At 43.4% G+C, this 25416-nt stretch overlaps 2 protein-coding genes across 3 annotated transcripts in view; both read right to left on the bottom strand.

The window, feature by feature from the left end:
* ZDHHC24 (zinc finger DHHC-type containing 24) overlaps window positions 1–25416 on the bottom strand; it is a 177988-nt gene that overhangs the window by 69874 nt on the left and 82698 nt on the right. The window lies entirely within an intron of this gene.
* On the bottom strand, window positions 15500–25393 carry BANF1 (BAF nuclear assembly factor 1). Of its 2 annotated transcripts, none has more exons than XM_063437291.1 (3): window positions 25363–25393; window positions 18089–18234; window positions 15500–16854 (listed from the first exon to the last, which is right to left on the bottom strand). In XM_063437291.1, exons 2-3 carry the CDS (start codon window positions 18212–18214, stop codon window positions 16708–16710), a joined length of 273 nt encoding a protein of 90 aa, XP_063293361.1. In that variant the 5' UTR covers window positions 18215–18234; window positions 25363–25393; the 3' UTR covers window positions 15500–16707. The 2 variants fall into 2 exon arrangements, with proteins under 2 accessions (XP_063293361.1, XP_063293360.1); XM_063437290.1 differs by having other exon boundaries at window positions 25277–25365.

Here is a 25416-nt window from a genome sequence, read left to right on the forward strand (position 1 = left end):
ACTATGTCCCCCCCGCTAGTTAATAGATGCCCCACCATGGAGCCATTTATTAGAAGGGGGTTGGGGGCTTTTTAAAAATTATGTTTACAACAGTGAGCAGCCTACTCGGCCATCTCAGTCTCCCTTATGTTAATAGAGTGAGGCAGGAAATGGGGGGGGAGGGCTGAAGAAGTGGCGGGGAGCACTGCTCCCTGCCGCTTCTATTTTTACATATTACAAGGAGGGAGCTGCGAGCCAGTAGCTCCTTCCTTGTAATAAACTAAACGAACAAACAAACAAACACCGACATTCGACATTTTTACGTCTGTAATTTCTATTAATTAATTCGTCTTTCTGACGAATGAATGAATACACGAAATTCCAGTCCGAATTTCGGAAAATAGCGAATGCCCAAGTGTTTAATTGGGTATGCCTGGGAATTTCCTAGCACTATCTAGTGTGGGCAGATGAAGTGGAGTACTAAGGGGGGAGGGCAGGGGCAGAGGGGGCAGTGCGCCCCGGGTTCCACTCACTTGGGGGAGTACCTGGTGATGTGGATTAATTTAGAAATAAACAAATATGTTTAAATGTCTATCTGTTCCTGTCCAAATCTGAGATGATTAAATTGCGTATACGCAGAAGTAAGCTCACACTGACACATGGAGTTCAGGTTAAAAGCACTTCAGAAATTTTAATGCCATCTTGTTGGAAAAAAGTTATGCAGGCCTTTTTAAATGCAAAATGACATCATCATTGGTTATCAGATAATAACAAATAAACATCATTAATTGGATTAAATGTTATGTGACTATATCAGTGTCCACCCATCAATATTGTTAATTGGCTCAGGGGTTTGAGTGACTAGCTGGGTGTCCTCCCACCGGGAGGTGGTATTGTTCTGGACAAGGGTGTGGACAGAAGGCTCAGGCGCCATTTTTCCCAGCATGAGTTTTACTCGGTGGAAAGGGGGGCTTGAGCGTCATTTTACACAGTCAGTGATGTCAATCTTGTGGTCAGGTGCAAAGTTCTTTTATGAATAGAACATTTCATTAGTACAGTGTTCTCATGGCCTTGGCTCTGGCCTTGGTTATACTTTGTTGCATGTTACAGGAGATTCAATAATTCCGGAGTCAGCTATGTCTTTATAGAAAATACAGTCTCTGTTCATTGTATTGAATGTTGCTGGGAAATTCTGTCATGTAATGTAGTTTAAGATGGAGAATCTGTCAGGTAATGAGGACAAAATGGAGGGTTTGTTACAGTGTGAGGTTAAAATGGAGTTAGCACAATAATTCAGTACAAGTTCAATAAAGATTTTTAATAATTCTACATCAGTCCCCCCTATGAAATGTTAATATTCTAAAAGATAAACTTTATTGGTTAGTTCCAGAAGACAAGTTAGCCCAAAGGCACAAAACCCTATGAAGTAACGATTCTTAAAGTCTTCTTAGTTCTTCAGAGGGACATCATGAATAGACAAGCTTACATTACCATATGGACCTGTGTTATCTGGAATATAGGCACAACAAGTCATGGTGACAGGTAAACGTTGTTGGTTGCAATAGATATAATAAATGCAAATCAAAATATTATTATTATTATTAGGTACCCCCCTTGGCACACCTATGGCATCAATATATATATATATATGTGTCAAACTTTCCCTTTAGAGGGGTGCTCCTCTTTATATTCTGAAGCATGAATGTGGTGTGTCAAGAGTACCTTGTCATGTATTATGTGTATGGACATAATAACCTTGGCTAGGGCGCATTTGCTTATGCATTGTAGTATTAAACCTGTCCCACGCTACATCAGCGTAGGTGGACTCAGATCATTTAGTCAATATTAATATCACCACAAACTCAGGATGGGCAAATAATCCTGAGGGAGCTTGGCGTTTGGATCTCTTTAGCTTCACGAGGTCTCCTTTTGGGGTCCTCGGCTTTCCATCGATGGCAGGTGGTCAGGCATTATTATGGCCATCAAACACCTACTTGCTGGTATCTTTTTATTTAACAAGTCATTTTTTCTTTAGAGTCAAAATCAACAAATGTCACTTCTCATGTTGCAGAGAGAGAGAGTCTTGAATCTGGAACAATGAATCCACTGAGTGATCTCTGCAACTTTCACAATGCACTACTGGGTATATGGTCTTGGTTGTCACATTGATGACCGGCTAGGCTTCTGGCCATTCTGACAAAATGTCTATGATAACTAGTGCATATTTGACCCAGTAGCTCTTTGTCACCTGGATTCTTGAAAGGGATATTGAGAGTTAGCTAGGTGCTTAGGGGTATTTTAGAGATCAAAGAGTTCATGAGGGTCTTGGATAGGTATAAAGTTCCATGGGCTCACTGCCCAGTACATGTTTTTGGGTAAACAGAGCTTGAGAGTGTTGGAGTACAGCCCGTCTTCAAGGGTTGCCCCTTTCTGTTTTTCCAGCTTTGTATTTCTTCAGGGTCAGCAGCTGCTTGTCATTCTTTCAGAAGCTTGAGATCTGTAGGTAGGATCTACATGGTGAGTATAGAAGTTTCTTTAGCGGACACCCTTCTGTCCACTTCCCTTGGTGCACTTGTGGCTTGGTTGGCAGCTTTTGGGCAGCTGAGTGGTGCTTCTTATCTTCCAGATTGATCCAAAATAATATGCTGCACCCAGGGCATATCTTGAGTCAGTGTAGATATTGGCATGTCTTCCTTCAGGCATTTTGTATGCCACTGAGAAGGCTGTCAATTCAGCGTCTTGAGCAGATGTGAATGAGGAAAGTGAAGATGCTTGACATACCTGATCTTCTGTAGCAACAGCAAATCCAGTATGGTACCTTTCCTCTTTATCCGCAAACAGAGTGGAGTCAGGATCTGGTAAAGCTACTGCATGCTCTGTTGAAAGGTGTCTTGTTTCTTCTTTCATCTGTTCAAAGCAACCATGAGGAGCAGTAGAAGAGGTTTCCTCACCTATTTCTGTGTGAGATTGGGGGGTATTTGTCTTTCTATTCACAGTTCTCTTGCTGACCCCCCTCTGTAGAGATTTGTAAATTGAATGTTCATGTTTTGTTCTAATGAGTCAGGTTCCTTTCATGAGATTTCTGGGGACTTAGTGAAGAAAAAAAACATGAGGGACAGCCACCTCCCTTACTTCCATGGGAATCTGGGTCAGGGTCGCACTATTTCCTTGAGAGTGCCCAAAACAGTTCTTTCAGTGTGGTATTCCCCCCTGGGAAGTGGCGGAAGAGTGGCCAGAGCAACTTTTCTTCAAAATATAATGTTGTCAGGTAGAGGCAGAGTTGTCTATGAGTGGAGGAAATTGGTAAGGAATAAGAAGGGAGGAAGCATATAAAGGATATAGATATGGTGGTGGGGAGATGGAAGAATGAGTAGTGGATAGAGTGAGAGGGAAGAAGGTGGAGTAGGAGGAGGAGAAGGCGGAGTAGAGGGAGGAGTAGGAGGAGGAGAAGGAGGAATAGAGGAGAAGTAGGAGGAGAGAGGAGAAGGTGGAGTAGAAGGAGAAAGTGGAGTAGAGGGAGGAGTAGGAGGAGGAGAAGGAGAAATAGAGGGAGGAGTAGGAGGAGAAAGTGGAGTAGAGGGAGGAGTAGGAAGAGGAGGGAGGAGTAAGAGCAGGAAGAAGGAGTAGGAGGAGGAGAAGGTGGAGTAGAGGGAGGAGTAGGAGGAGAAAGTGGAGTAGAGGGAGGAGTAGGAAGAGGAGGGAGGAGTAAGAGCAGGAAGAAGGAGTAGGAGGAGGAGGAGGAGAAGGTGGAGTAGAGGAAGGAGTAGGAGGAGAAAGTGGAGTAGAGGGAGGAGTAGGAAGAGGAGGGAGGAGTAAGAGCAGGAAGAAGGAGTAGGAGGAGGAGAAGGTGGAGTAGAGGGAGGGGCAGTAGGGGAAAGTGGAGTAGAGGGAGGAGTAGGAAGAGGAGGGAGGAGTAAGAGCAGGAAGAAGGAGTAGGAGGAGGAGAAGGTGGAGTAGAGGAAGGAGTAGGAGGAGAAAGTGGAGTAGAGGGAGGAGTAGGAAGAGGAGGGAGGAGTAAGAGCAGGAAGAAGGAGTAGGAGGAGGAGAAGGTGGAGTAGAGGGAGGGGCAGTAGGGGAAAGTGGGGGACTGTAGATGAAGGGGAGGGATCGGTGGGAGGAATGGATGGATTGGTTAGAGGAATAAGCGGGGGTGGGCAGGTAAGGGAGCAAACAGGTGATGTAGCAATGGAGGATACATCAGGAATCAAGACTAGGTAGAAATGCAATGGAGGCTGCAAATAGCCCATGTACAACAACTATTAACTGGCCCTATGCTTTCCCTAGAGAAAAATAATAAAAGGCTAACATGCTCATCTTGTCTCCACAAGCCTCGAACGTTTCACTCCCATGGGTGGCCCATGATGGCTTGCCCACCACTTCTCCACACGGGGTCTTGTGCCCGCGGAGACAGACGCTATCCCTGACTCTCGTTCTTAATTTAATAATTTATATCTAACATCTCAAAATGTAATTTCTACTTATATCACAAATATACATTATCACAATTTTATGTCTCGTAAATGGGATAAAATTTATTCTACTCTTCACTGATAATGTATTTTTAAAACATACAAAATAGACAAATAACATTGCCTTCTGCAAAATAAATGGAAAAGATAATGGAGATTTTGTTAAGTTTATAAATGGCTATACATTAATTCACATTTCTTGTTCTCCAGTTTCTGGCTGTTGATGACAATGTACAATGTAATAGAGCAGCGGAAAATGCTAGTAGAATGCTTGGTTGCATAGGGAGAGGTATTAGCAGTAGGAAGAGGGAAATGCTCATGCCATTGTACAGAACACTGGTGGGACCTCACTTAGAGTACTGGATACAGTACTGGAGACCATATCTTCAGAAGGATATGGATACCTTAGAGAGAGTTCAAAGAAGGGCTATTAAACTGGTTCATGGATTGCAGGATAAAATTCACCAGGAAAGGTTAAAGGATCTTAACAGGTATAGCTAGGTGAAAGGACGAGACAGGGGAAATATGATAAAAGCATTTTAAATACATAAAGGGGAAACAACACAGTAAAAGTGGAGACTATATTTAAAAGAAGGAAAACTACCATAATAAGAGGACATAGTCTCAAAAATAGAGGGACCAAGGTTTAAAAATAATATCAGGAAGTATTACATTACTGAGAGGTTAGTGGATGCATGGAATAGCCTTCCAACTGGAGTGGTAGAGGTTAACTCAGTAGAAGTGTTTTAAGCATGCGTGGGATAGGCACTTGCTGCTAGTAACAGATCTAGAATTAATATACTATAATGCCCAAAGTCTCAATTCCTATGCATATGCAATAATAAAATATCTGGGCTTACAACAAAAATTATGTTAGTCAGTCTTTAAACTTGGCTTATTCATTTGTTCAAGAAATCTTGGTTTATTAGAACTTTCTTTTAGTAAATGTTCTTTAAGATAACCCTTCTTTCAGCATGTTATCAATCTTTGTACACAAAGCTAAAACACACTTGTTACTTATACGTGAAACGATAGACATATATATTCTATCTACATATTAACCATTACTTGTCACAGACACTTTCCTGATATAGGGAAACTAATAGTAGGATAATTTTAGTAATTGTAACTTTTTTGTTCATAATATATGGGAATTAAGGAAGACAGCATGTCTTTAAGATAGGATGAGCATGACACAATACACGGGCGGATATGACCTCACTGATATGGTAAGGGCAGAGTGAGGGCAGGAGGAGGCGTGGGTACTAAGGACAACCTTCTTTAGTTCTAGGGGCCATTTTCTTTTAGGGCATTTCAGCTGTCAAATGAAAGCATTATACATTTAACAGCCCGTGAAGCTTTGAAATAACATGGTGCAAAAAATAAACTCACGGGATGCAACCAACCTCCCCCATCATTCACCAGCTATTAATCACTCAACACGTCCAAATACATATACAACGCCACGGAACCTCCTGGCGTCGCACAAATGGCAGCAGCAACAACACACAAACCCTAGAAACCTCACTCCTATGTAAGTAGCAAAATACACAATTAGAATATTTTCTAGCAAAAATTCCATTGCTAAGTCTTATCAGTAATAACTCTACGAAACACAAATCTGAATCGCACTGAGTCGCAACCACGCCCCCCCCCTCCTCCTCCCTCCCTTGTCTCACAGAAGGCAAAAAGGGAGGGGTAGGAGGAGAGAGGGAGAGAAACAAGAGGTAGGGGGGGCTGCAAGCATGACATTTTAACCATGTCAGTGCTGGAAAGACAGTTACGTTACAATTATTGCAAAAGCAAAGAGACACAAAAACACAACATTTAATAATACTCTTCAGTGAAACTCAATACAAAACCCCCACCCTCTACCAGGGTAATGGCTAACACAAAATACAAAAACAATTATTATAATATACATACATTCTTAACCCTTTGTGATCTAGTTCTTCCTCAACCCTACCTTCCTGCTGAATAGCATTGCTACTCTGTACCAGTAAGCTTGCTTTCTTCTCTGTCAGTAATCTACCACATGAAGGCACAGCAATTTTACACACTTTAGCAATCTCTATCTTCAACTAGATCACACGCGCTAGCCAGCCCTTATTGGGCTTTTCTAACCCTGTTCCATTCCCCTCTTATACAGGCGTCCCAGATATAGGGGGAAAAGGTTTTAAACAGTGTCTACAATGGTGGACTGACACTCGAGAGGGGTGGGTCCCCCCCCAGTGCGTCTTCCCCCCAGTGCGTCTTCCCAAAACGTAGACTAGTCACTAATTGGAGGTGAGAAGTGTGTGACCAATCACTTCTCTCACAATAGAAATAGGAGAGGATAGAATAATAATATAGGAAGTATAGAAAAGGTAAAGAGTAAGGAAAAATCCTTAGGGACAGACACAGGAGTTTAAATGACTCCACATTAAACAAACAAGACAACAGTACAGTTGAAATACAGTGCATGCATCACAGTTCAAATGAAATCAACAGTAATTCCTTTCCTTTAATCATGTGCTTACTCCAAAGTCACCTTTCTCAACCTCGTAGTGTCCCCGCTCGGAGAATGACTTCCTCAAGTCTCACTACCAGCGGCCAAGGATAACAGCTAACACCGGTCCGAAATCCTTTCTAGCCTCCCTCGTTACAGCAGTCCACTTAAAGTGGCCGCGCCACCCTCACTCCCGTAGTGCCCCTATAAAACCCACTTTATAAGTCTCACTACCACGTGATGCGGAAAACAAGCAATGCCTGCCTGAATCCCCCCAGGAAACTGAGTCCCCTGCCACAAGGCTAAGTCTCCTACCACAATTAAATAATCAGTGGACCTTCAACTCAACTAGAGCCGAAGGGTCCGGGTCAGGACGTCCCCAACTCAACTAGAGCTGGATGGTCCGGGTCAGGACGTCCCCAACTCAACTAGAGCTGGATGGTCCGGGTCAGGACGTCCCCAACTCAACTAGAGCTGGATGGTCCGAAAGCGCACAGTGAAGCTAGCTAGGCTATCAAAGTGACACAAAATTGGATCACAGGAAACTATGATTCTACACAGATCCCACAGTTCCACAAACTTCTTTTTCCATACAGCCACAGCCACGAGGCTCCTAAAAGAAGTAAACAGGCAAAGAAGACCCCCAGGAACACATCCACAGGTCAACCCCCCTTTTTCCCTACAACCACAGCACCGTGGTTCCTAAAAGGAGTAAAACAGGCAACAGAAGACCCCCAGGAACGCATCCACAGGTCAACCCCCCTTTATCCCAAAAGGGGTAAAATACAAACAGATAGACAGACAAACTGAAGACCCAGGCAAATCCCCTCAGGTCCACCCCCCTTTATCCCAAAAAGGGGAAAACAAGCAAAACAGAGAACCCCAGGCAAATCCCCTGCAGGTCCACCCCCCTTTGTCTCAAAATGGGGAAACAGGCAAACAATTCAAACACACCCAGGCAACAGATAGACTAAAATGCAGGTAAACAAGTGAGTAACGAGACACCGGGCAAGATATTACCTGTCTTTGATGTCCTCCCGGGAAGCAGTCACAGACACGTGGACGGGTCAATCAAAGGGGCCGGAACATACCGGTGGCTCTGCAGAAGTCTCTACCGTGTACCTGGAGGTGATCAATCTCCTTTCCTACCCCCAGGATTCCCCCGTCCACCAGCGTCTTCCTTAGGATGGCTCACCGGCCAGAGGCCATAGCCCGATGCCCCACGTTGGAAAGCGCCAAATTGATGTGGATTAATTTAGAAATAAACAAATATGTTTAAATGTCTATCTGTTCCTGTCCAAATCTGAGATGATTAAATTGCGTATACGCAGAAGTAAGCTCACACTGACACATGGAGTTCAGGTTAAAAGCACTTCAGAAATTTTAATGCCATCTTGTTGGAAAAAAGTTATGCAGGCCTTTTTAAATGCAAAATGACATCATCATTGGTTATCAGATAATAACAAATAAACATCATTAATTGGATTAAATGTTATGTGACTATATCAGTGTCCACCCATCAATATTGTTAATTGGCTCAGGGGTTTGAGTGACTAGCTGGGTGTCCTCCCACCGGGAGGTGGTATTGTTCTGGACAAGGGTGTGGACAGAAGGCTCAGGCGCCATTTTTCCCAGCATGAGTTTTACTCGGTGGAAAGGGGGGCTTGAGCGTCATTTTACACAGTCAGTGATGTCAATCTTGTGGTCAGGTGCAAAGTTCTTTTATGAATAGAACATTTCATTAGTACAGTGTTCTCATGGCCTTGGCTCTGGCCTTGGTTATACTTTGTTGCATGTTACAGGAGATTCAATAATTCCGGAGTCAGCTATGTCTTTATAGAAAATACAGTCTCTGTTCATTGTATTGAATGTTGCTGGGAAATTCTGTCATGTAATGTAGTTTAAGATGGAGAATCTGTCAGGTAATGAGGACAAAATGGAGGGTTTGTTACAGTGTGAGGTTAAAATGGAGTTAGCACAATAATTCAGTACAAGTTCAATAAAGATTTTTAATAATTCTACATCACCTGGTACGCACTTTGACAGGGACCAGGTTGCCATAGCAACCCGTGGCAACGCTCTCGTGGATTGTGAGAACAGAGGACCTGCTGCTGCTAGAGGTGGGTAAAAGGTGGACACTCCTGGGCCCTTATGCTGTACCACTGGACCACCAGGGACCTATTCTGTGCCACTGGACCACCAGGGACCTTTGCTGTGCCACTGGACCACCAGGGAATGTAGTGTGTCCCCCGAATACATGTGTGTCTGTGTATCTGTATGTCTGTGTATCTGTATGTGTTTTTGCATATGTGTATCTGTATGTGTCAGTGTGTGTATGTGTGTCTGTGTATCTGTGTTTGTATCGGTGTGTCTGTTGTATCGGCAGGCTGATGCAATATACGATCCTATAATGCAGTGGTTCCCAACCTTTTTTTTACTTGAGTACCCCGTGGCAGCCCATTTCCATAAATTGTACCACTCATATTAGCAAAATATAGCTGCTGTTATATCAAACGTATACATTTTTTCTGCCCCCCCCACTCCTCTTCTGCCCCAGGTAACCCCTGCGTCTCCTCTGCACCAGGCTCTCCCTGCTCCTCTTCTACCCGAGGCTCCCCCTGCTTCTCTTCTGCTCCAGGCTCCCTCTGCTTCTCCTCTGCTCCAAGCTTCCCCTGTTTTTCCTCTGCTCCAGGCTCCTTCTGCTTCTCATCTGCATCAGGCTCTCCCTGCTCCTCCTCTGCACCAGGCTCTCCCTGCTCCTACACTTAGGCTCTCCCTGCTCCTCTTCTGCCCGTAGTTCCCCCTACTTCTCTTCTGCTCCAGGCTCCCTCTGCTCCTCCTCTTAGGCTCTCCCTGCTCCCCCCTGCTCCTTCTCTGCCCCAGGCTCCCCATGCCTCTCTTCTGCCCCAGGCTCCCCCTGCTCCTCTTCTTCCCCAGGCTCCACGTCTGCCCCAGGCTCCCCCCACTCCTCTTCTGCCACAGGCTCCCCCTGCTCCTATTCTGCCACAGGATCCCCCTGTTCCTCCTTTTCTCCAGGCTCCCCCTGCTCCTCCTCTGCACCAGGCTCCCTCTCTGCTCCAGGGTTCCCTTGCTCCTCCTCTGCACCATGCTCCCTCTGCATCTCTTCTGCACCCGGCACTCCTGCTCCTCCTCTGCTCCAGGCTCCTCCTCTGCAGCAGGGATCCCACTGCTCATTTTCTGTACCAAGCTCCCCTGTTTCTCATATGCCTCAGGCTTGCCCCAGGTTCACCCTGCTCCATCTCTGCCCCAGGCTCCCTCTGCTCCATCTCTCCCCCAGGCTCCTCCTGCTCCATCTCTGCCCCAGGCTCCCCATGCTCTGCCTCCAGGGTCCCCCTGCTCATTTTCTGTACCAAGCTCCCCTTGTTTTTCCTCTGCCCAGGCTCCCCTGCTGCTCTTCTGCCCAAGCCCCCCGCCCTGCTTCTCCATGCTCCCTCAGATAGACATGCGGCATACACTGACACACCTGCAGATACACAGATACAAACACTGATGCACATACAGATAAAGACACTGACATGCATATGCAGAGACACATATACAAACAATAACATACATACAGATACAGACACACAAAGACACAGATACAAACACAAACACAAAAACAAACACTGGTACACATGCAGATGCAGGCACACAGATACTAACACTGACATACATACGGATGTACAGACACACAGATCCAAAGAATGACACACTCACACGGATACACATAGAGACAAACACACATGCAGATACATAGATACACAGAAACAAACACTGGCACATACACATACAGACTCACAGATACAAACAGGGACACAGATACAGACACACATGTAAATACAGACACATAGATGCAAACACTAACACGCATGCAGAAGCACAGACACACTGATACAAACACTGACACCGATAGACACACAGATGAAAACACTGACAAACATCCTGTTGCACAGACAGATGTACAAACAGACACACACATACAGATGTACAGACGGATACACTCACTGACATACATACAAATTCACACACTGACACATATTGATGTACAGACAGATACACACAGACACACATACAGATGTACAGACATTGACACACATGCTGATACAGACATACAGATGCAAACACTGACAAACATTCAGATACACATACTGACGCATACAAATGTACAGACAGATACACACTGACACACATACAAATGTACAGACAGACGCACACATGCCGATACACAGGCACACGGATGCAAACATTGGCACACATACAGTTGCACAGACACACTGATAGACACACACACATGCAGATACATATATACAAACACTGGCACAGATACACATACTGACACATACAGGCGTGCAGTCAGATACACAGACTGACACACATACAGATACACCTGTGTCTTAGTGCAGGGACAGTTAGCCATTGCCTCAACCTTGGCTGGCTCGAGCTTCTGCTGCCCACACCCAACTCAGTGTCCCAGGTACTGAACTTCAGACATCCCTATGTGGCAATTGTTGGGTTTTAGGGTCAATCCGGCCTCCCTAATCCTGTCTGTCTCTGGGCCACCTGGGGGTTCACACGTACCAGGTGAGTGAGTTCCTCCATCCGGTTCTTAAACTCCAGTACAGAGGGGACGATGGGGGTCCCTTCCCGTTCCCCATTCCCATTTTCCCTCCCAGTGTTCTCATACCAGCTCTAGGGGGCCCATAATCCGCCGCCCGAACAGGGAGAATCCTGTAGATTCCTGGGGCACCTCCCGATAAGCAAACAGGAGATGCGGCAGGAATCTCTTCCAATCCTTGCGAATCGTCTCAAAGGTATGCATCATCTGCTTCAGCGTACCATTGAGACGCTCGCATAGGCCATTGGTCTAGGAGTGTTATGGGGCGCTCAGGATTGGCTTAATGCCACACAGCTTCCATAGCTGATGAGTTGCCTCGGCAGTGAACTGTGTGCCCTGGTCCAAGATGATCTCCCAGGGAAAACCCATCCGGGAGAACACTTGCATCAGGGCTTCGGCCACAGTCTCTGCATAAATGTTGCTCAGGGCGACTGCCTCGAGGTACCGAGTAGCATGGTCCACGATGGTGAGAATATATTTCTTCCCAGAGGGACTAGGCTTAATCAGGGGACCTATGATATCAACAGCTACTCTGCTGAAGGGGTCTTCAAAAATGGGGAGGGGATGTAGCTTAGCTTGTGTCAGTCGCCTCGCTTCCCCACTTTCTGGCAGACATCACAGGACTGGCAGTATTGCTGGATGTCATTGGAGATGCCTGGCCAGAAAAAGCTTTGGGTGAGTCGATGCTTCGTATGACCCTTGCCCAAGTGCCCTGCCAGGGGAATATCGCGAGGTATCTTCAGTAGCTCATGTCAATATTTCCTGGGTACCACTAGCTGCCTGGTGGTAAAAGGAGCGGTCCCTGCACTTCCCTTCTCTACTGTGCAGTATAACAAGTCCTTTTCCCACGTAAACCACTCTGTGTCCAACTTAGCCCGACTGGTGGCTACCCGGTTTCTATATGTCTGTAGGGTAGAATCTGCGACTACTTCTCTCCCAAACTCGGGAGGGGTATCCCAGGGCAGGGGGGGCTGGGGCAAGGGGAAGGTTACTGGTGCCTACCTGAGCCTCAGAGAGTGAGCTGTCCTGGGTGGTGCGGGCCTGCTGCCTGGTGATCGGGTAGGCCTCTTCGGGATCGTTGGTGGCCACATAGGTAGAGGTAAGCTGGCCCAGCAGTACATCGGCTGGCAAGTTGTTCATGACCTCCAGGTGCCCCAGTCAAGGTGGATTTGAGCTGTGGGTAGACAGTGCACTGCTCCCTCTGCTACCCGGACAGCCACGGATCCTCTGGTCTTGTCCTCTTCTGCGACCAGCTGGTGTTCCACTAGGGTCAGCATGGCTCTGGAGTCTCGTAGACCCTGTGCGGGTCGCCAGTTCAGCTGGACTGGTTGCCGGTGATGATCTCGGTTATCTTTCACCACTTGAAGGAGATTAGCTTTGTGTAGGGACATCCAGGCTTCCTCATTAGGGTTAGGGGCATACATGGAGGCTGCCTGATAACAGTGGGCAGTGGCCCGCGGCGCAAGAGGGGGCCCCGGACAGATCCATGAGGATTGGTCCCTCAGCTGAGGGCAATCCCTGGCTGGCCGGGGGTCTTCTGGGGTGGTATCAGGGCCGGTGGACCTCAGAGAGGGTTGGTGCCCAGCGGGGTAAACTGGGGACCAGGCGGATGGGTGGTCGTTGATTCGGGATGATGGTGGGGCCTTGGGGTCGCTGAGTATCCGCATACTCATTGGCTCTCTGGGCTGCTTCGGTGAGCATTTTGGGCTGTCGGTATCTTATCCAGTCTCGCTCCTCGGTGGGGAGCCCATTGTAGAAATGCTCCAGCAGGAACAACTGAAGGACTTCTTCGGGTGTCTCGGCATACTGCGATTGCATCCAGCTTTGGGCTGCCTTGTTCAGGCGGCAAGCCCACTCTGCGTGCGAGTCTTGAGGCCCCTTCTTTAACTCCCGGACCTTTCAGCGGTAGGCCTCTGGGGTAATGGCATACCTCGTCAACAGGACCTGCTTTACAGCGGCATAGTTGCGCAGGTCGCCCTCGGGCACGGCCCAGTAAGCATCGGCCGCCTTCCCGGTCAGTCAGTTGGGGCAATTTTATGTAGCAGGCACAGGCGTTCAAATGGAGCCACCCAAGGAAGCACTCATTAAATGCTTCCTTTGCGGTTTTGACACTTTTGTTGCGAGGTGAGAACATTCTTTACTAACATTCTAAATGAGGTATGGGTGTGGTCCCCGTTCGGGAGGTAAATGAATTCCCTTCGTGGAAGCACTCCTGAATGGGGAGCAGGCACAATAAACGAAATACACAGAGGACACACATATTACAAGCGGGAACCACACAAACCGGCAGTTCCGCAACATTAGATATAAGATAACGCCAGAGACTAATGAAAGTATTTAGAATATTGGGCAGACTATATGGGCCGAATGGTTCTTATCTGCCGTCACGTTTCTTTGGGCATTTCTCAAGGGGGAGTTATGTCATGTTACCTTGTGTTCTTGCTCCTGTGCAAGTCCTTTGGGGGGTCTGCAGACAGCCTGTGACCTCTCATCAGTGCTCTCAATGCTGGGTCGGGGTGGCTCCACCCCCTTATATTCCAAGAATGAATGCATGACAATACCTCACTGGCTTTAGCAACAGCTGATTGACATTGCTATCTAGTTTGTAGTCTATGACAATTCCCAGATTCTCATATTACCCCCAATTCACTACGATGTAGGGTGTAAGTTACTTGTGTATTTTTAACCCTGAACTGCATAACTCTGTATTTATCTACATTAAATTTCCTGTAATCTATATATATCCATCTGCCTCAAAGCAATATCCTGCTCACATTGAATTACCTAATTTAGGCTTATTTCTTCTGCAAACACTGAAATATGACTATCAGTGTGGAATTTAAATTTATATAATTTTTAAAACCTACTTGTCCAAGAGACTAAAGTGGTATGCCAATCTACTTGTCTGTCTATTGGTATTATATATGCATAATACTATGAAAAAGTACAAGTTGTTTAATTTGTTTACTCAAACCTTGTCCTTCCTAACCTGCACACACACCAACACACTGCCATTCTGATGCGTCTACACACACTGAGCCATCTACACACAAACTACATCTGACCCTCATATAGTACAGCCATTTTGCATATTTCATATTACCAGCAGCCTTCACAGCCCAGCAGTAGGCCTGCAGCTTGTCCTCCATGCAGAGTGTTGGCTCTATTCCAGCATCCATAAGCTCTGTGACTTGTGAGGTGCAGCTACTGCTACTCACACCTGGCGATGTACTAGGGGCAAGCATTGGCAACCTTTGGCACTGCAGATGTTTTGGACTACACCTTCCATGATGCTTTGCCAGCATTATGGGTGTAAGAGCATTATGTTGTAGTCCACAACATCTGGAGTGCCGAAAGTTGCCTATCCCTGTACTAGGGCTTTCCTTCCACTGCACAAAAAAAAACAAAAAAAAAAACAAAAAAAAAAACAACACGGCGGGGCTAAAAGAATAGAAAAACACATTCCTGATGCCTATTTCAAGATCATTTATAAGATGTTTAATACAAGCAGTCCCAGAACATAACTCTGAGGGACACCACTTGTCACTTTTGCCCAGCTTGAAAATGTACAATTAATGATAACTCTTGTCAAAGGTTCCAATAATATACACGGAGGAAACATTATTTTAAAAGGTCTACATTTTCCTTGTCTTCACCCACCTCTATACAAGCAATTTAACCCCTTAAGGACACATGACAGGTGTCACATGTCATGATTCCCTTTTATTCCAGAAGTTTGGTCCTTAAGGGGTTAAAGTGTGTGTATAGTACTTCAAGTACCAACACTTAAAGTTTGGAGTGAGCCTTTAATCATATTTTTTAAGGGATCAAATAAAAAAAATGAATAGTCAGTACAGAGGAGTATTGTTTAGAATATATTTGCAAAACAGAGTAAATTAACAAACTCATGTAGTTCAATTGTTATTTTAAAATCAAAAACAGGAGAGGAACCCCCAACAAAAAAGAAAAACATGTACAATAATTTCTGAAAGAGGCAATTCTAAGTTGGAGGAAAAATATATATGCTTAACAAGTTAGTGAAAAAAAATATCAATCTTCTCTAATACTTAACTATATACTAATCCGTAAAAACAAAGCTGCAGCCCTCGGCATGGACATTTCAAAAAGTAGATATTAAATGTAGACTGCAAACATGGAGAAGGAATATTTTTTTATTCTTAAAAAGGCAGGCATTGTGATTTTTTCAAAACCCCAATCTGTTAACATGTGACATATTTTTGAAGACATACATGGACTTAAATTATATTCTGTGTCACAATAATTTAGGAAAACTTGAAAATGAATAGTTCATAATTTAGCGGTGTATACCTGTGACAATAATTTTCAATACTTTGTTTTTTTTCCAGATTCTAGCTACAGCTGTTAAAAAACCTGTTACAAACATCTAGTCATAAACGATTTAACTATTAAAACATGCAAAGAAAAATATGTTAATTATGAATCAGTAATGCAGTGTTAAAATCTAGGGCCAACCGAAATTACACATATTGTGGGAAGTAATGTCAGCATTACTATGATAAAATATATATAGATAATATCTATTATTTTGTAGAAGGTGCACTAAAAATAAGTATAATTGGGCCTACTGATTTTCAAGTTCAATTCAGATACTTCAAGGAACACTCCAAGTACTATAACCACTAGAACCCGCTGCACTGGCCATGGTGCCAGGAGTGCCTAGGTGCTGTATCACAGCAAGATAAACTGTTTTACTTGGTTCCTGCTGTGCGCCAGCAACATCCTCTTTAGCAGAAAAATCTAGCTTTACTCTAGGGACTTTCAGCTTCAGAGTGACACAGGTAAGCCGTCAATGTGTACTAACCATGGGACCGTGCATGCACCTTCATGGCAGCAAAACTACTACAGTGGTCTGTAGTGATTATGGTGCTTGGAGTATTTAATACATGTTATTTAGACATATGTGAATCGTTTAATGTGTCAGTCCTATTGGATTCACCTGTGTAAATTAAACATATTGTACATTTAAGTGGAACCTGAACACATTTCAGAACTATTTAAGATGTAATCAAGGCATACTACATTGTCAAGATTTCTCTTAAAGATGTGGCTGTATGATGAATTTCCCTGGGGCTCGGTTTGGGAGGGGCATTGAAGTTCTTAGAATTCCTGATTTACAAGAAGGCATCGCACCATTCTTTCAAACAGCCGCAACAGTCGCGGGACTGCTTTGCATTGGCAGAACAGCTATCCTTCAGCCACTCCTTAAAGAGCTCTTCATCCTTCTTCAATAAGAGAAACTGACCCAGCACCACATAGGCCTGTAAAAGCAGAGACGTATAAAAAACACATTTCATGAACAGCTTTGCAATGCTGAACTACTGTGAACAATCAAACTACAACATAATTCACAGGAACTGAAAACGACAGAAGCAGTCATTCATATAAAATGGGGCACTAAAATAAAGTGCAATTTTCTTACAGAAAAGCAACCATTACTGCGTGTGCACAAAATATTTCCATGTCGCCCAGTCTGTATTAGATTATAGAACGACACACCAGAGCGGCAGCTGTTGCCATGTCATTCTAGAGCTGAATGTGTGTATAATGAACCCAGTGTGTGTTTGTGTATAGTGAATGCAGTGTATGTTTGTGTAGTGTGTGATTAGTGAATGCAGTGTGTGTATATAATGAATGTAGTGTGTGTTTGTACAGTGAGTGTTTGTGTAGGTATGTAATGTGTGTAAAATGGGACCTTTTTAATTAAAAATTTTTTTACATTTAGTTTTATTTCCCTGCTTCTTACCAGGCCAGGGAGTGGGGATATGGCATTCCCTGGGGGGCCCAGCAACACTCTTACTTCCCTTCCCAGAAGCTCCACTGTCTAACTCTTGTGGCCTGTGTGCCGCACGGAGTGTTGCCATGGTAACCCGCAGGGAAGGTAAGCAAGAGTGTGCTGCGGGCCCCCCAGGACCCTGATGGCGGCCCTGGTCTGCATTATCAGTATCTTTATTGGCCGATACCGATACTGCTGAAAATACAGAATATCGGCCAGACCGATAATCGGTCGATACCTAGAACAGTAAACAACTCCCTGCCACCACTACTCTAGGCTAAAAATACATTAAAGATATGTAACAGCAAGTCATGCATTAGGAGAAAGTAATGTCATACTGAAGCTCTGAAGACATTTAGAAACTATTTGACATTTGCTCCTGTGATTTTGTTATGAATTTTGTTATGATTTTGTAGATGAATTGAGTTAAGCATTTATCTTTGACAGAAAGAAAACAAAAATTATCTATGATTATGAAGGGGACAGGGAATTGTCTACTAAACAGTGCATCTAGAGGGAAGTTGCAAAGGAAGTATATAATTTTTGCAACATTTTTTCAATGCACGATCTATAATTTATTAAAACAGCATTATTTCACCCGTTTCCTTAATTGAATTCATATCAGAGTGAACTGCAGAATGTGTCTTTTTCCAAACTGAACAGGTCAGTAAAGAAAAACAAAATAAAAGCAGCTAGCGCCATCATATCACTCTTATTACCTTGTCAAACCCTTTCTGCTCGAGCCTCTGTCCCAGTACATCACCGATACCTGGGAGACACTGTACAGTCTTGTCTCCCATTGGCTCAGCAACAAAGTCCCGATGTTTTTGTGACGTGGACGACATCTTCACACAATTTTAGATTACTAAAAGAAAATAGGCAACGTAGTTCTGGTTAATAAATGCAACAAACATTCCTAATATAACGATAGCTTATTATGTGATAGCCATCATTGGTGGTGTCACATTTCAGAATTAGTGCTACATTCCAACTCTCCTTGTGCAAACTATATGATAAATTAGATTAAGATAAGGAAGAAATCCGTGCATACAGGTAAATCATTCTGGAAATCAAAAGTACAAAGATCAACAGGTAAATGTAGGGGCTATTAAATGTCTGAAACATGATTTCATGATATGAGAATGAAGTACATTCTCTGTGAGACTAGTACAAATATATACTGGTTGTGTGTGTGTGTGTGTATATCTCAGTCGGGACATTAGCATCCTGACAGTTTTCTGATTGACTGTATTGAACAATAGAACAAAATGGAAGGCAATGCTTCTCTATGACAGCGCTGATGTCCCTCGGTGCTGGGTTGTGCTCCGCCTCCTCTGACAGAGGAACCTAATGCACATGCGCGATGACGGCACAAGGGTATTAAGCCATCCAAATTGAATCAAAGCTTTCCTAAGGGGATTTCACTATGGTTGGATGTCCTCATGCAGAACATGAAGGCACCCAGTGTCATGTAAGGGACCCAGAGTCTGGTAAACTACTGGAAGCGCCTCTAGTGGCTGTCTACCTGTCTTACTACCGTAATGTAAACATTGCATTTTCCCAAAAACTGATATGTTTAATTTTGTAGGACTATGGGGAGATGAAGATGAGATGAAGTGGTCTGGTTATCTGCCATTTGGAAGTTAAATTACTTTGTTATACAGCCCTAGTCACACGTCTCAGCATGTGACTTGCACAGCCTTCCTAGACACTTTAACTTTGATATTCTAAAATAATTATGCACAAATAAATTACATTTAGAAGGAAAACAAATTCTCTCTCAATCATTCTAAATGTATATTATTAATTATATATTGAGGACTTGCCTGACAACCAAGGCAGAAATTCAAGAGAATTTAATTTGCAAGCTCTATATTTGTAATATACCTGTACATGGGGGGTACTGTTGTACTCACAAGACATGGCTGAACAAAAATATGAATGTTTTATGACGATGATATTATCAGTGAAAGAACAGTTTTTGTGAGAGATGCAAAAAACAAAACCAACAAAACCAAATACGAACACTAACTTTGGCCAGAGTTTATGACAAACTGGCAAAAAAAACAAAACAACAACCCCAATTAGAATAGATACAAAATGGAAAAGAGATCCAGACTCTAGGTTCTACAGATGTGTCCTACAAAGACTTAAAAGAGAAGCCGGCAAAGGAACAACAGCATCCACAGCTCCTGAGGAAGTCCCGAAACGCGTTGAGCCTGAATTTTGTTTTTATAGCAGTCCAGAGACCGTTTACTTCACCATCATGATTGTACTGAGAGCCGCAAGTATATCTAGCCCTATGAGTCGCGACCTAGGGCTATTTGGAACATCTTTATACTTGTGTGCTAGTGGCTGGTGTTTGTTTTTTAACTATTGGTCTTGCTATTGTACTGCTTTATAATTATCCTTTTTTTATCTGAATTGTATTGATAAATTTGCAGTTTTTTATACCTTATATCTTTTTTGTCAGCAGTGATTAGCGCCCTCAATAGGGGAGATTAACACCCTCCCCTTCCCTATTTCCCAATTTGAATACCTTGGATTGTCTACTTTTGCAAATATACCAAGATGGGGGTAATTCTCATTCCTGGGCTGCCATACAGTCTCAAAAGGCAACATGAGCCCAGCAAACCAATCTGGAAACTGAAATGGGCAAGCCCTACATTTGACCGTGTATCTTTCAAATACCCATAAAACTTGTACATAGGAGGTACTATTTTACTTGTGAGCCATTGTTGAACACAAATGTGAGTGTTTTGGAATAGTATTAACTTACGATATCAGTAAAAGTGAAGTTTTCATATGAATAATGCAAAAAAACATACATGAGCACTAACTTTGGTCAGGGTTTGCTACTAAAAAAGACTAGACATTTTGAATACCCTGGGTGGTCTACTTTTGCAAAAGGTATACCAAGATGGGGGTAAATTTAATTTTTTGCTGCCATACAAACTCAAAGGCAACTTATGTCCAGCAAACCAGTCTGGCAAATTTGAATGTGTAAAAACTGAAATGGGCAAGCTCTTTATTTGAAGGACCACTATAGGCACCCAGACCACTTCAGCTCAATTAAGTGGTCTGGGTGCCAGGTCCATCTACGATTAACCCTGCCTGCTGTAAATATAGCAGTTTCAGAGAAACTGCTATATTTACTTTAGGGTTAATCCAGCCTCTATTGGCTCTCTCATTGACAGCCGCTAGAGGCGCTTCTCACTGTGATTTTCACAGTGAGAAGACGCCAGCATCCATAGGAAAGCATTGAGAATGCTTTCCTATGGACTGGCCGAATTCAGCCGATGACGTCGGAAGGAGGAGGAGAGTCCCCGGCGCTGGAGAAAGGTGAGTGTTTAACCCCCTTCCGCCCGGCGGGTGTGGGACCCTCAGGGTGGGGGCACCCTCAGGGCACTATAGTGCCAGGAAAATGAGTTTGTTTTCCTGGCACTATAGTAGTCATTTAACTCTGTATCTTTCCAATCCACCATGAAACTTGTACATGGGTGGGCATTGTACTTGTGGAACATCACAGTATACAAATGTGTTTTATTGCAATAAAAGCCAACTGTATTATGACAGTTAAAATGCTATACAGAACTTGAAAACAATAACATTTCTTAATTTCTCACACATTGTTTTAGATTTTATTTATACTAAATTATGTCTCATATATAAATGAAAGCTGTTTGTCCTGAACAAAAATTATATATAATAAGTGTGGGTGCACTTACTATAAAAGAGGTAAATTATGGTTGACATACAGCTCAAATTCTAGGGGCTTTTTTTTGTTCAAAACTTGGACAATTGCCTCCGTCATTAAAGCTTAACTGAAGGAAAGTGGGAATGGAAAGAAAAAGCAGAGTGAATGAAAGGAGAAGACTGAATATGAAGAAGAGATAAGAAATAAGCAGAAAATTTGAGGGTGGTTTTAATTAGGAGAGGAGCGTAGACAAAATGGTGTGAGGGAAATGAATGAGTAAGATTGTAAAATGGAAATAAAGAAAATGGCAAATGGTATGAGAAGAAGCAGATAGTATGAGAAATTTGGTGGCAATGGGGATGAGATGAGATTGGATGAGAGAAGAAAGGTTAGTGATTGAGTGAGGAGCTAAATGTAATAGGCCAGTGATGGGAGAGGGGACAACGAAGGTTTAAAGAAGGAAAAAGAGGCATTGGTGTGATGGGAAGGGGATACCTCAGAGAACAGATTTAAAAAAACTCTAGGGGCAGGGCCTGAACCACATGGCGATCAGATGTGTTTTGGGAGAGTCCCCTCAAGTACCTTTAGTTTATCTGCTATACCGGACTACCATCACGCTTATCTAACCCTAAACTTGTAGTCTGTGTAGCTGATCAGGGTTCTCTGGAGTAATCTTCCAAATCGGGTATCTCCTTCGCCTTGCTGAAGACCAATGCTGTCCAGTTACCCCCCACCCTGTAGACCAATGGGGGTTGTCCTGGTCCCCACTGCTTTGCATTACTCACTTGTGTCACATACCAAGGCTGATTGCAGTAACTAGGTAGAAGAGCAGACTTCAACAAGACATGCCCTACCACTGGGGCCTACTTGTCTGCACTCCGAGGCTACTAACCTTGATCCAGCGTAGCAGTCTCTCTGAAAGCTTGAAGAAATATTTACCAGATTCTGGGACACTGGCACGGTGCACCGCTGTATCCTTACCTCAAGAGGGAAACGGATTGGACGTCAGTCAAGAGGTGAATGAGGCTCCTTCAGGCGTCACTCTACTCCAAACTACCTGTCTCAATCAAAGCTCGCCCCCCCTAGAACAAAAGTATTGTTCCCCCGAAGTATTCACCACGCAGAAGAAAGACTGCCTGCCACAGCCTTCTGTATTCCCCATAGTGGGAAGAACTTAGACATTCAGAATTCCCAAGTCCGTGGCATCGCGATGCAGGCCTCAATACTCGACATCACCACTATGCATCACCCAAACATTCCCCTACCCGTTAACCCTTTTATGATAAATATTACAGTTGTGTTTCATTTTGTAATTTGCTTTTTAGCTCTTTATTTTCTTTATTATTCTATTGCTCACCAGCAACTGCCTCATTAAGCCACCCCAGGTGGTATCTCACTCTTGCATCCTCTTACAGTTCTACTCTGCAATAATCTATATGGTCTCCTGGTTGACTTTAAAATGGACATTATAGTCACTAAAGCAACTTTGGTGTATAGATCATGCCTCTGCAGTCTCACTGCCCAATCCTTTGCCATTTAGAAGTGAAATCATTTGTTTATGCAGCCCTAGTCACACCTCGCTGCATGTGACTTATTCATTCTTCCTAAACACTTCCTGTAAAGAGTCATCTAATGTTTACACTTTACTGCAGATTCTGTTTAATTTTAAAAGTATTCTCACGCTCTGTTAATAGTTTACTAGACCCTGCAGGAACCTCCAGTGCCTGATTAAAGTTCCATTTACAGAGGAGAAATTTACAGGAAAAAAAAAAAAATCTCCAGACATCATGGTTTATTACTTTATCATGTAATATGCAAATCAGCATTACTACATCTGTGCAAATAAAAAATACAAGTATGGTCTCTTCTAGCCAAACATCAAATTGATGTTTCTTTGATTTATGTACCTTAAGCTCTTAAAAGGACACCCTATTACCCAAATTTAAAATAAATAAACAGTTTTTGTAGATATATCCTAAATAAAAACTTGCATTCATTTTTATTGGTGGTAAATCTAAAGACAGTTTGCAAAACCTGCATATCTCTAGTCTGCTGCCTTTGCTAGCCCTCTCCTTCTAACCCTGCCCAGACTTTCCAATGCAGCTCAATGAGAAGTTTTTGCAAGGCAAGTTTAACTCAACTTTTTGCAAAATGAGAAAGAGGTCACATTCTTCAAATAAAGCTTTACAGCAGCTAAAGTGCTAAAAGTAACACTATAGGGTCAAGATTCAGGAACACAAACAAAACCACCACCTAGCTCCCCCCCCCCGCCCCTCTTTTTCCTACCTACATATAGTAAAATATTACTTGTATTCAAGACTGCAGCTGCTGACTCTGTCCCTGACCTGCCTGCATGCCTGGCATAATCAGAAGTGATTATGTGATCCAATCATAATGCTTTCCTATAGGATTTTACTGAGACTGTCAAAGAGGCAGATCAGGGGCAGAGCACAGCCCTGCCCAATCAGCATCTCCTCATAAAGAGCCATTGAATCAATGCATCTCTATGATGAAAGTTCAGTGTCTGCATGCAGAGGGTGGAGACACTGAAGGGCAGCACTGCACAGTATGCAGCACTGCCCCAGGAAGCACCTCTAGTAGCAATCTGAGGATTGGTCAGTGGAGTTATCCCTAGGCTGTAATGTAAACACTATATTTTCTCTGAAAAGAAAACAAACTGCATAGCATGAGGACAGTCAGCTTCATTTAGGCGACCAAAAGTCGCCTATCCACCAGTGGCTGTCTGGTAGACAGCCATTAGAGGAGGAGATAACCCTAGCAGGTAATTATTGTAGTTTATAAAAACTGCTAAAATTACATGCTCAGGGTTAAGGGAAACTGCACCCAAAACACTTCAATGAGCTGAAGTGGGTGCCTAGTGTCCCAGAAAGTATGGCTGGATAACTAAATTGGTCAGTTTGTAAATTCCTACAAGTAATATACTGTATGTCATTATCATAATCTGATGAACATGACGGGACGGGATCAGGTTTAAGCCCATCAATAAAAGCAAAAATTATAAATACTCCCTTCTGATAAGGAACAAAATGAAAATATGGCATGATAAAGGACCACTATAGACACCCAGATAACTTCAGCTCAATTAAGTGGTCTGGGTGCCAGGCCTCTAGTTTTAACCCCGCAGCTGAAAACATGGCAGTTTCAAGGAAACTGCTTTGTTTCACTGAGGGTTGATCCAGCCTCTAGTGGCTTCCGCGATTCTCACTGTGATTTTTGAAGACGCTGGACGTCCATAGGAAAGCAATGAGTAATGCTTTTCTATGGGCGGTTTGAATGCGTGCGCAGCTCTTGCAGCGAATGCGCGTTCAGATCCAACGTCAGCAGGGGGAGAAGAGTTGACCAGCGCCGAGGGAGCCTGGCGTTAGATAAAGGTAAATGGCTGAAAGGGTTTTAACCCCTTCAGCACAGCAGGAGTGGGGGGGGGGGGGGGCTAATGACTATAGTGACAGGAAAATGAGTTTGTTTTCATGGCAATATAGTGGTCCTTTAAACTTAAATGGTTACTCTAAGATTCATAACACATGATTACAGCTCGTATTAAAAATTACATAATAAATCAACATTTCAAATTAACCACACATTACCCGACTAAAGCTCCACATTGTACCTCTAGGAAACATCAATTAAATTAATAACCAAAAGTAAAGATAAACCCAAAAATGAAAATTCAAAGAACAGGTACTGCAAGGCGATGTAGTTAAAATTTACACTATAGAAAATTACAAAAAAACTAAAAACAAAACATGACAAGCAAGTCGTGGTGGGTGTATGGAATAACCCAGAATAAATCCAACTTTTGAGTCTATGCAGAAAACGATCAAATCATAGGAAATAAACTATTTATTTCTTGATGTAATAACCAGAGTTACTCACTTGAGTGCCGTGTCACGGGAAATCAAAGTAAACTATAAATTTTGGGTCACGATAGCGAAACCAAAAATGCTTTTACATCGGTAATGGTGGCCTAAAATTAACATTTCACTTTGAATTCTCCCCAATTCTAACAGCAATTTACTGAATAGCCATGATGTCTATTTGTAAAGGTTGAAAATAGCGGAGCTAGGAATAGAACCGCCTGGAAAAACAGTGGAATCCTAAGAATGTTGGAGAGTTCCACATTCCCCCTGGATCCAATACTAATCTATTCAAATGATAACTGTTTATATTTAGTGTGTATGAATAAACCCACCTTTTAGAGCACTAACTCCTTCCCGCCAAGCTGGCTAACGGCTGCAAATTAAAAAAAAAAAAAAATACTACTTCCGAAAAGCTCACCCCGATCACGACTAACAGGAAACGTGACTCCCAGCATGCCCTCACCCGGAAGTA

Source organism: Pelobates fuscus, chromosome 12 (assembly GCF_036172605.1).
Source record: "Pelobates fuscus isolate aPelFus1 chromosome 12, aPelFus1.pri, whole genome shotgun sequence".
Taxonomy (NCBI): Eukaryota; Metazoa; Chordata; class Amphibia; order Anura; family Pelobatidae; genus Pelobates; species Pelobates fuscus.